The sequence below is a fragment of the Triplophysa dalaica genome, chromosome 19 (genome assembly GCF_015846415.1).
Source record: "Triplophysa dalaica isolate WHDGS20190420 chromosome 19, ASM1584641v1, whole genome shotgun sequence".
Classification (NCBI taxonomy): domain Eukaryota; kingdom Metazoa; phylum Chordata; class Actinopteri; order Cypriniformes; family Nemacheilidae; genus Triplophysa; species Triplophysa dalaica.
Genome location: NC_079560.1, coordinates 1,754,190 through 1,767,020, shown reverse-complemented (window position 1 = coordinate 1,767,020; position 12,831 = coordinate 1,754,190). Strand labels below are relative to the sequence as shown.

Genomic DNA, 12,831 nt, shown 5'->3' with positions numbered 1-12,831 from the left:
GAGAGAGAGAGAGGTGAGCTACAGTAGGCTGACATGTTTTACAGTTTAAGCATGAATGACAGTGTCATTATGACATCAGCGCAGCGTATCCACGGTGACAAAGAAACATGTTGATGCCGAGAATTACGTCAGTACAACAGACAGTTCTGCACAGTCTGTCCTGTTATTATACTGGAGAAGATGCTCTGACACACACACAACTCCTGCAGGTCCGTACAAGACAGCACACAACACGGACCTGAAAGAAGCATGCGAGGAATGATAAATGTGCACAGAACCTCCACGACATCAGATTGGGTCAATTCAACATGATGTCTGACGCTCAGACACGTCTAATGCACCAACATCAGATGAAGAGTGTATCATGTGAGCCACACAGGAATGCTGAGGTGAGAAGCGCCTCAGGATCAACATTCTTTAAGTTAAGCACAGGAATCAAGGACATTTCAACAACATATGATTATTTATTGCCTTAAGGGACTTTTCTAAAGTGCCTTACGCATTCACTTCAACTTCGCCAAAATGTTACACAGTTGAAATGTGTTTTCAATAAACACGCTATTTCAGATCACACGTGCTGATGTTTTAGATCAGGGGCATCCAAATAACACAACATTTAGTACAGAAGATGAACTTGAGGATCAAAATCTGCCACAGTTTCGACACTATTACACTTAACATGTCCTTAGTAACAGTTATTGACCTTCAGATATTTATAACAAACAGTAATATCAACTCAACAACAAAGCTCGCCCCTCCCTGGAGCCTCACCCTAAAACCCTGACCCGAGCGAACGGGACAGCTGTTTCGGGTGAGGTGACGGGGATTGAGTATCCGTCCCGCTGCCGAAAGAAACCTCCTGTTGCTCTCTGTTAGTACACTTACTACAACCAGAGAGAGACACTTCTAACACACACGTACACACATACACACACATGTTTAACTCACACACACCCTGTGGTTCCAGTTTGTGTCATGTTCCCGAGCACACATGATGCATAAGAGCGCCCTGAGTTTTCCCTGGAAAGCCAAAAGAACTCTTTCACAGGACGTAAGCACTTCTCAAAGATCACAGATATCTGATTTTGTAGAAAAGTGCACAAAAAACACCTGCATTTGTGTATTTGTCACGCGCAGCGTTTTCCTTAAAGCAACACTCAATTCTGCACAAAAAAGTTACCTTCTTCCTTTATAACTAAATATGAATTGACAGACTACATAGTTGTAGTTTTTCATGCATTTAAAACACAGCACGAGCCGAAAGAGCATTTAACGTACACACGTATACGTTCCTTTTCACGCACACATTAGAACAGAAGACTTACAGATCGTATCGTTTATCCACAGCCGCCCCTTTAAGAAACAACTTAATCACACCAGACGTCACTTTAACGCAGTTCTCAACTCTTTATATAGATTTAACGCACTCTATATTGACACACACCTATTTACATTTCGACGTTATGGTGTTGGCACAGCTCACATTCCTACTGTCACTACAGTTCAACTCAAGCAGGTCTGATACGAAAAACAGATGCACTGGAAAATAAACAACACAACCTGTGTCAAGACTGTGTGAAGATTGACAACAGCAGCAGGTTTGTGTGTCTGTGTGTGCAACATTCACACATATGTTCGTTAAAACGCATCTTAATCGCAAACACAACCTGAAGCATGTCAGTGTCATCACGCGTGTGAAGAAACACCGCACAGGTTCCGTTTAAAAGTCCCGTGAGCTAGCGCGTGCTAGCGGGCACTGATTTATTTCCCTCTCGTGCTCTGCCACCGGGTCGGATGAAGCATCAAGCTCGTGCATTTAACGCATCGCTAAAAAGTGCATTAACGACACATTCCTGCGGTCCTGAAAGTTCCGTGCAACAAGGCCTCGAGATGACGCTTACCGTGCTTGCTCTCTATCTTCCCCGACATGATCGGACCCGATCCTCGGTTTGCGCGGTCACGGGTGGAAAAGAGGGAGTTTACACCGCAATAATCCTGGATTTTGCACTTCAGCCACGCATTGTGATCCGCCGGGTCCGTGGGGTTGTCTGGGTGCCCGATAAGAGGGGAACGAGCCGTTCACGAGCACAGACAGCGAAAGATACCGCTGGTGTGGCTGCGCGCGCGCGCGTCTATGTGCCACAACAGCGCAAACCCGTCCGCTGGATCCAGTGGGATGCGACACAGCGCCGCCCTCAGACCGGAATCAGATCCTGCAGTCAAATCCCACATGAATAATACCGTAGTAGGACACGCTGTATTTGCGATGGTAAAATGTAAAACAGTTATTGTGAGTTTTATATTGTGGTATATTATAAGAATTACTACACTTGTATTCTGTAGGGGGGGGGTTATTTTAGTGAATTGATCAACTGTAATTAATATTGTAGCAATATTGTAGTTAGTAAACTGTAGAACTACAGTATAATGCATAACATGGTTGTTTAGTTGTTGTTTGCATGAGAATTACGGTTTTATTGAGTTTTGAAGGAATGAGAAACAGCTAAGAAGCAAGACTTGAGTGATAATTTGTTATTTTTGGATGTTATATTGTTTAGTTAAAAATGACTGTATAATTAGAATTGGTTTTGAATTAATTTAAATAACCTAATCAATTTTAAGAACAGAATGCAAAAGTTCGCTATTAAGCTTCTGCTGAACCTCTGGTGTCATCTAGTGGTTTAATAATATAACTACATACACATTATTCTAAATGCTAATATTTAGGTCGAACAACTTTGTTTGTGCTGTTTTTTGGCGAATTAATACATTTTAATTTGACCAATTTCCATGTTTTAAATAAATGTGTTGTATAAAAATTAACCCTTCACATAAAATAAATCGATGATTGTTTTAATGTTGTAAATGAGGGAGAATCCCACATCAGTCTGGTAGAAATTTAAAAGAAAACAAACAAAAAAGTGTTTTTATTTTTAATCTTTTCGCTTGGAAACGTCTTAACGATTTATTGTAGCGTGTTTGCGAGGCTGCAGTGACTGTCTCCACCACATGATGGCGCCCAATCTTAGAAAAACCTTCATACAACAGTTCGGAAAACATGCATTTATTTGACCCTTTCGTCATGTAACAAACAACTAAAATGAACAAATTGAACACATTTCAATGAACAAATCTAAATTAAATTTCCTAGTTCTACTAATGAAGTAATTTTGTCTAGAATCATGCAGTTCGTCTAAAACATTTAAAAGGTGTCAAGTAAAATGCCTGAGATTGGAGAAGCTCTCTGTCAGAATCATGTCAATATCACATCAGCAGGGGTTTGCTCTGGTCTGTATACTAACTGAGAGAGATCAGAGGAGTGCGGCAGGGGTCGTCTGATTCACCTTGATCGGCCCAGCGGTCACTGTGAAGGGTGAAGCTGCATCTGCTGCTCACATCACAGACCACAAAAGAGAGAGTAAAGAGGGTCAAAGGTGACTTCTCTAAACTGTTCGATATCTTCACTAGAAATAGAAAGATCATTCAAGTGTGACATGAACAAATGCACACATACCAACACACACACACACACTCACACAATTGTTTTAAAGCATTTATTTGTCTTTGTAAATGTTCAATAACGTTTTGTTTCAAATGTGTATGAATGGTTTCTTTCTTGTTAACTAATGTTATAAAATACAAACGTATGACAATAATGACAATAAAAACTGGACAGTATTACTTTCATACATTAAAAGCGACAGGACAAACATCAGAGAATCTGTTCTGCCGTGTTGGCTCCAGCAAACCAGAGATTCAGTCCATCGAGCATCTACATCAGAGCGGACAGAACTGCCACAGAAGGGATGAGGGGCAGGACGAGCTTTCATCTGTATTCCTTAATGAGAGAGAAAGAGAGAGCACCAGCAGCATTAATAACACACGACAAACACAATCTCACCGTTGTGCTGCTTGTCATGTGTGTGACGTGTGGACATTGACTCAAGGTTAAATTCATTATGGCGAATGGGGAATTCACAAAAGTGATTCAATGTTTCATGACCGAAAACGCACGCACGCACGTACACGCACACATACAGACGTGAAGGCCATTATCCTGAATCCATAGACATTTTATAGCGAGGAAACTCATTTAAACGTGAATATAGCCTTTTAACTTCATACAACAACTCCCCGAAGTCACAGAGACTATACTGAGCTGTTTATCAATATAACACACCTCCATCAGGCAGAAGAATGTCTTTTGTCATGGTCCGGGTCTGAACCTCACTTGTTTTGTTTTGTCCTGTCTGTTGTGTTTTTGTCGAACGCAAAGGAGAGTATTACTCAATATATACAACTCTTGCCTTGGAAACTACAACTCTTGGCTTGGATTCTATGCTCAGGATTTCCTCCTTTACCTTGTGAAGACTCTTGTCTAGTCAATCTGTTTGGGCTATCTAACTTTTGAGTGTGCACCTTTGTCCTGTCCAGGCTCCAGCGCTGTTTGTGTCCTGAACGGTGTTCCCCATTTCTCCCCAGCTGCCCAGACGACCTCATCTCCTCGGTTCATGTCCTGTGAGGCTCTCTGAATCTCGGCTTCTGGGTTTGGCGTAGCAGTACACCGGGGTTTGCTGAACCCGATTTCCCCTGACCAGTGCTCCTCTCTCCTGCTGTCAATGCTATTTGAGGTTGTGGAGTAGTCACACTTTCTCCTTCGGAATCTCGCCGACACAGACATCAGAGATGCGGAACTGCTCCACTACATTGCTCGGCACGAACTTAAGGGAAGAAGAACAGTCATTCTCCATGGGGTTGACGTCATTTGAACTGAGTTCCTTTGGAACGTTTCTCACTCTGTGAGACCGAACATTGCTGATACTAATTCTCCCCTGGTCTTACGGCCGAGCGCTCGAGCCCTAGTCTGAATCTTGTGGGTACCCATTGTGATCAATGACTGTGTAATCTTGACTCTTGTTCATTGACATTGTTATTGTCCTACAAAGTATTGTTGCATTGAAAGGATATTTGCATCCCGCAGCAGACTCCGGAGTAATCCCTAACAGTCTTTAGTGTGTGTTTAAAGCTTTACTTGTGTATGCTAGTGATGCAGTACCCAATGTAAAGGAATATTTAATGATACGGTGCAGGTTTGCATGCACATACTGTGGCAATGGCATGTGTAAAAATCAATCAAAACTGGAAAGGCAACTTAAAAATAAAATGCAATTATTTTAAAACAAAAATGCAAATAAACAACTCACAACCTTCCAAAAGTACACACTATACACTGCCTACACTAGTTTTGATAATATAAACAACAGTAGACAGAATGTGACGATACACGTGATTGTTATACAGTTGTATGACACAGCACCTCAGTTGCATGTCATCGAAACACGTATTTTTAGATTTTTATTTATTTGTCTATAAACATGGTCAAGATGATATACATTATATTAAATGTAACACACACACACATACTGTACTATAACAGATTAGTACATAATGCACACTGATGTGTTGCCTCAACTTTCATCCAGTGTGTGTGTTTGTGTCAAAGTTCAACACTAATAAAAATGTGTGCACAGAACAATAAAAAAAAACTGGGTAGTGCGGGCTGTGTGTGTGGTAAACAAATGTGTCTGATCTTTAGCATTTTTAATAACACACTTTGTTTCCTTTTTCCAAAATACATTTTTCATTATATCGGAAAGCTGTCAGATCAGGTCACAGGGTCATTTTTTACAGAGCCGTAGAGAGAGAGAGAGAGAGAAGAGAGAGAGAGAAGAGAAAGGAAGGAAAAAATAGATTAAAAACCAAACACAGACCCAAAAAAATAACATCTAGAAATTCCCAGCAAACTGAATAAAGTCAGAAACAAAAGGAAAAGTAATTTTTGAAAGTTTAATCACCCAGAGTGAATCCTCTTTAAACTCTTCTACCGAAAGATGGACAGACACACTGATGGAGAGAGAGAGAGAGAGAGAGAGAGAGAGAGAGAGACAACTGTGCGTAGGAGACCCAGATCTGCACTTTCTCACGACCTCTGTGATCTGAGCTACAGTGTGAATGGCTGATTAAGCAGTTATTGATCAGACCAGGCTGGTTAGCATTCACACACGCACATACACAAACACACACACACACACACACACACACACCTGAGACTAAAATGGATTAAGCAGACGAATATTTCTGCAGCAGACAGGAAAGCAGTCAACATGCTTCAGAGCGACCAATAATCAATAAACCTCACAGCGCAAACACCATCATATCCTAATATCACTAGACTGACAAACAGTGTTGGGTGTGAAAAGTTACTTTCCCTTGAAAAAGTAAAGTAAAGGATTACTTTTATTATTCTGTCATTTAATTACAATTGTGATGTAATTAAACTGAATACCGTGTATAATAAATGTGTGCAATAGTTGAATTTACATCAATAATCACAGTCTTACTTTAAAATCTGTGCTTTAATGTATAACTCTTACATTTCTTATACTTTGGTCCGTTAATAATAATACTTTATGTAGTTTTATATAATTTATTTGAATGAATTAAAAGAGCCATTTCATGTCTATCCTTGAATCACTTAACTAATAAAGGTTGATGTAGGATATAGAAAGTAATTAGTAATAATTAATTAAATACTTTATGGAGAGAATCATTAGAACAGTAATATAATTATACTGTTGAATATGTAATAAGTAACTAGGTAATAAGTAACTTAGTAACTTTCCAACAGATCAAAGAATGAACCAGATCAAAAGAAATATGATTTAATTTCATAAAAACACACAATATACCTTCTCCAGCTGAAGTAAAATTTCAGACATTATTATTTAATATAATCCTTGTATATGGTTTAAATATTTGCTCCGTCAGGTCACAATGAGGTCATTTAAGAGTTAAAAGCGGGCAAATCAAATCTCATTTCTGTTAGCGTCACAGCAGGTGAAGTTTATTATTTGTAATCAAATTCAGTCTGATCTGACACTCCATGCAAGTTTAACTGTAAAAGTCAGAGAGGCAGGAGAAACTAAATGTTTTTTGGCACACAAATGCAGGAGGACCTCAGTGGAAATGAAAAAGTCATGCGAGTCATTTTCAAACACACCTTGAACTGTTGCGGAAAAACTCACCAATTAAACTTTACGTTAATGATGAAACATCACACAAGAGACCTGGAACTCCACCTGTCCACCTGTCCTCACATCATCCAGCACCTTTCAGAGGAATCAAAAGCACTTTCAGCAACAGCAGAATACAGTCACAAATGAGTCGACACTGTTTCAGTAAAGCACCAACTTCATCTCACATATTTCTCCTAAAATTGCTTAGAAGAAATAAAAAAACAATTGTTCACATCCATAAAGTGAATAGAGGTGTAGAATAAATCTATACATTTTAGAGGTAAAATAATCCGGATTTGTATAAATGCTTTGAGAAATGTTTGAGTTCAGATTGAGATCTTTAATCTCTGAGACATTTGTGAGATTTTCTGGCCCTTTTCTGCTCTCTAAAAATTTTTCAGGTGCCTCCTTAAATACATGTTTATGGCCATTTCTCAATAAGCGTTCTTTGCGCCACATGTTCTCGCACTACGTCATCAACAACCGTCAAAGTCCGTTACTCGAGAACGCATGAGAGTAAGTACGTGTTCTTGATTGTGGCACATCAAGACAGGTCTCCATAAGAACACAAATCCGTTTGCGTTATTGGAATTGAGATGCGGCCTATGAGACTTTTTTACTTGTCAGTCAGGCGTAAAACCATCGCTGAGTGTTAAAATAAAAGCCCTCCTTAACACACAACACAACACAAGACCTCTGCTTCACAAAAACTTGACATGCTTTGGTGTGTATTTGTGTGTATTCGCGCGTGTGTGATGTGCAATGTAAAATGTTGTTTTTCATTCCAGCATGAATATTTCATTTCTCATGTTTCTTTCATGTTCAGGAACTCACACACCACAAGATCTTGTCCACAATAAACAGTGTCAAAAGCTGTGATGAAAAACCCAGAGAACTGCTCGGCTGACAAGTATCTTTGATTGTGTTTTTTAAATGAAACGTGGTTCTGATGCCCCTAGGGCAGCCTATGAGATGTTAAACTTATTTTAACAATGTTAAAAGTCTTCGTCCAGACCCAGCCTCATTTCACCAAACGGACACGTAAGCCAACAATGATTATTATATACACAGAGAGCTTCAGAAATAACATTTCAGTTTTTACTTTAAAATCAGGCGGAGGCATTCTAGATTCATGCAGCTGTGGATCGGAGTTAAACCGCACCGGTTCTAGATCAGAAGTGCCGATGATTCTAGATCCACGTGTGTCTGGTCGAGCAGATGGCCGTGTGTCTGAACGGTGAGTGTGAACACCATTCTACTGACACTTCCATCAAAACATTTCTTTAAAAAAACACTGGCGTCAGCCGAAGCGACGCCATCTGTCCACATACAGCGCTGAATAAATTTGATGTGAGAGCACATGAATCACAGATCCATGAATGACAACTTCAGGACAGACGACATCAAACAGCTCTTCATGGTCTCACAGTCAGAGATGATGGGGAGAAAGGGCCTAAAGTGTCCTGCTTCTCACATTTGTCTAACCGCAATTATCTAAAATAAGTCTCTTCTGGTACGTCATGAAGATCAACATCAATTATCATGTTTTATGAGAACTTCAATGCCAAAAATCTGAGAACTAAATGAGAGAATCCTGAATTTTTTTTAGCGTTCATTCTTTTTTTTTTGAGTCGGTTCAGTTGAAAACCGCAAAAGTGCACGCAGTCACAAGTTATAAAAATCAGCACTGTTCTGAGTTCAGTACGGTTCAGTTAAATTCACAGCAGATTTCATCAAAAAAAAAAATTCAGAGCACGAAATCAAGCAAAATATGACGCTGCTGGGACGTTTCATTGACAGATAAAGATGAATATTAAGTCAATTTTATTCGTAAATGCTTTTCACAAAACACAATGTTTCAAAACAGAAAACTTTGTCCTGGGAGAGCCAGAGATGAATGAGGCACGAATAAAACTCCATAAGACGCTGAAAAGAGAGAGAAATATCTGAAGAAGTCTAGATGTTTGAAAGAAACTAAATCATCTTCTGTACCAAACACCCAACTCACATTTAAACACGTACGTACAACCAAATGAAGCGATTACGAAATAAAACTCTACGCTTCAGAGCTCCATGGTTTTTCTTCCACCATCTCTTGACATTAACATGATCTCCATCGAGGACAGATACACAGTCTGTAGGAGAACACTTAAGACTTCACCCTAAAAAGATTTGTTTTTTCTAACCCAACGTTTGGTCAAAAATTGGACAAACCCTACCATTGGGTTATAAATGAACTGCGTTGTTTTAACCAATTGTTGGGTCAAATATAAACATTTTCTGGGTTAGTTTAACTCAACAGTTGGGATAACCCGACATTTGTGTAATCTGTCCAGGGTTCCCTATGGATTTATGATTTGTTAGCAATAAATTGTTCTGTTTGTATCCTGTAAAATAGATTATAATGTAGGCCTGCCACAAAAGAAATACAAAATAAATACAAAATAAATACATAAATACAAAATAAATACTGCAGTTTATTGACTGACACATGTTCTATAAAAAAAGCTTGAACCTCTTGAAAAGAAAATCACGAAAATCTTTAACAATGTCACATGAGGTGATATGCTCATATGTTTTGATAATAGTTTTCAGAATGGTTAAAATTCACAGCCAGCCTGCAATGTGACTTCTACAATGTCAGAGTAATGCTTTTATTGAGTCCTGTACCGTCATATAACCTCTCACATCCAGTAAAACCCTTCAGTGACCTTGAAGGTGAGATTCTTTTACAGTAATGGATTGTGCCTGAATGTCACACACACACACACACACGCATGCACACGTGTGGCTCGGGGTCCAGCTCTCTTTTCTCAACTTTGTCATGTTCCACATCACAAACATGACTTCTTCATTCACACCCGGTCACCATGGTGACACTGGAACTTGCCCTCATGACAATTAAACATGATGTCATATGATTGACAGCTTCGCCTGATTCTGTTTCTGTGTATGAAGCTAACTGTGTGTGTGTGTGTGTCAGCTGATTAAGATTCTGTAGCTTTCTGCTCAGGATAAAAGGCAGAATATTTTAACAGTCCTTGCAACCAAAAGACAAAACTTGAACAAATCGCAAAACAAAGCGAACACAACATCCAGCACCCAAGAGACCCAAGTGTGTGTTTGTGTGTGTGTGTGTGAAGGGTTGTTTGGGGTTGGTGGGAGTGTTAGATTAAAAATGTGTTCATAAAATGACAGAAAAAGTGAAAGAATGACGCGTGCAGTGGTGATATAAATTCTCCGGGGACGTCACTCACTGTAGGCTGTTCTTCATGAACTAACACATCATCTGTTCTCTCTCTTATTCCACATCCGTTCTAGTGTGCATTCTACTGCAATGTATTCGTATCGATGTGATTCAAATGTAAATATAAACATACAGAGTAAATATAACGTGAGCTCACATTGCACAACATTCAAAGCGTGTGTGTGTTGAAAGCTGTACATGTTTAGAAAAAATCACAAAATAATCGAAAAGCGATATTTGAGGAAAGGAATAGGCCTGTGGTTAATATTTATATGTAGAATACTTTGGATAATATATATATATATGATTGGTCAATCGTTGATCTAAAAACATTAAAGGAACATGGCACCCTGCATTATGGGTTAACAAGTGGATTGAAGTCTGTTTGAAATTCAGTTGTATTGAAAAACACCTTGAGCATTTAACACACACACGCAACACACACACACACACACACACACACACACACACACACAAGATGTCTATCGACAAAGACATAAAATTACGGTTGCAGACACACAATACTCTCTGCCTGATTCTCTCTCTTTAATTTCCCATTTCTCTCTCTCTCTCTTTGAACTATAGTGCAGGATGGCAGATTACCCATGAGACTGCAGTGATCAGCTTTGAAGCCCTGCTTTGATACCCCTCAGCACACTGACAATCTCTCTCTCTCTCTTTCACTTCAACTATATTCTGTTATTACACAAAAACCCTGAAGACTCTTACAGCATAACAACTACCCACAATCCAATTATAATCCAGAACACTGCACACACACAACACTCGATGAGGGGGCACGGAGGTTTCTATATACAGATATTTACAAACACAAAAACTGAAATTGACACGTATGAGTTTCACAGGCTGATAGAGAAAATATGATTGATTATTAGACAGAAATGAAGTGAGAGAAAGCTTTGATGTGAGGGTCAATCACAACTGTTGTATCTCTAAAATCATTCAAGCGTGGATACACACACCTTCACATGGACTGTGTGTGTGTGTCTGTGTGTGCGCGCATATTCATATTACAGCTAATAAACTACTTTGTGACATCATAAGTCCATCTCAACGGTGACAGAATTTTCACTTTTTAAAAAGGTGTGTGGGGTTCATTGTGCCCACAAGTCCGGTCCACTTTCACTGTGGGGAAACGCCAGCAGTTCCCACAACATAATTTAAATATTTGCTTAATTTAAATTCTCATTTGTGTGTGTGTAGATTGGCAACACTGTACAAAGCAGTAGGTGAATGTCTTGTCAATAGTTGATCGACGTTAAGTGTTCAATAAATTCTGTCAGGTAATTAGAAAGGCACGTGTTTAACATCAGCTGATCGATCACTTTTACTGCACACGCACACACTGTAATGTGGACTGAGTGTCCTCTTTACTGAAGTCTGCACACGTGAAAATCAAATTCAGTGTCTTTTAACTTACAAGATCGTTCATCTAAACGTCAAAATTCTGTTCATTTACTCCTTGATGCTTTTCCAAGTGTTTCATTTCCTGTGTCTATGAAAGAAGTAATTTAAAGCAGAGAGCGACACAAAGCTGAGTAAATGAAACACATTCATTTTGGTGATTTTAGGAAATCAGTAATTGTTTACAAAACAAAACATTGTACACAGACAAGAATGTTTAAATCTCTCTAAAATGATGAAATTGAATCGTAACAGAGCTCTAAAACACTGCGTCTGGAAAATCGGGCCTTCAGACGTCATTCTCAATAATACATTTGAGATTACGTCGCTTAAGAATTATAAGCTTTGATCTCACATTTTGGTCAGAGTTATTCACATGTTCTTATTCTGTGACCACTCATTTACATTATGCCATGTTTGCTTTTTTAAATGTGTGTATATTGGGACTTTTTTTAAGAACACAATGGCTTCAATCTGCAAAGGCCAATCAGCACTTTAAATGCACACAAGAGGACCAATCAGGATCAGCTTTCTTTGTCATGTGACCGGACTCCTCAATCACAGGGGAATATCTGAGGAAACAGTGCAACACAAAACTGTTTATTAAGAACCTCAAGATTGACTCTTTTATTGATACACCTGTCAACTAGAACAGCTCAAACTACAGTATTTTTTGTTCCATTTTAGGTTTTGTTGAGGAGATTTTTTTATATTTATCGACACAACAGGAGCCTCCGGGTACTCCGGTTTCCTCCCCTGGTCCAAAGACATGCATGGTAGGTTGATTGGCATCTCTGGAAAAATTGTCCGTAGGGTGTGAGTGCGTGAGTGAATGAGTGAGTGTGTGTGCCCTGCGATGGGTTGGCACTCCATCCAGGGTGTATCCTGCCTTGATGCCCGATGACTCCTGAGATAGGCGCAGGCTCCCCGTGACCCGAGGTAGTTCGGATAAGCGGTAGAAAATGGAATGGAATGGAATGGACACAACAGGAGCGCTAGATTCCTTATACCTACGTGCACATAGACTCTCATAATGCAGTTAATGCCAAATAGTACAGCAATAAACATTATTATATTTTTTCA

The 12,831-nt window shown here is 39.3% G+C and overlaps 1 protein-coding gene across 1 annotated transcript in view; it reads right to left on the bottom strand.

Annotated features, from left to right (window-relative positions):
• rapgef1b (Rap guanine nucleotide exchange factor (GEF) 1b) overlaps positions 1-2,177 on the bottom strand; it is a 33,825-nt gene extending 31,648 nt beyond the window's left edge. Inside the window, exon 1 of the mRNA XM_056731040.1 lies at positions 1,902-2,177. Within this exon, the coding sequence (XP_056587018.1) occupies positions 1,902-1,929 (28 nt within the window). The 5' untranslated portion in view covers positions 1,930-2,177. The remainder of the gene's footprint in view (positions 1-1,901) is intronic.
• Between the last annotated feature and the right edge of the window lie 10,654 nt (positions 2,178-12,831).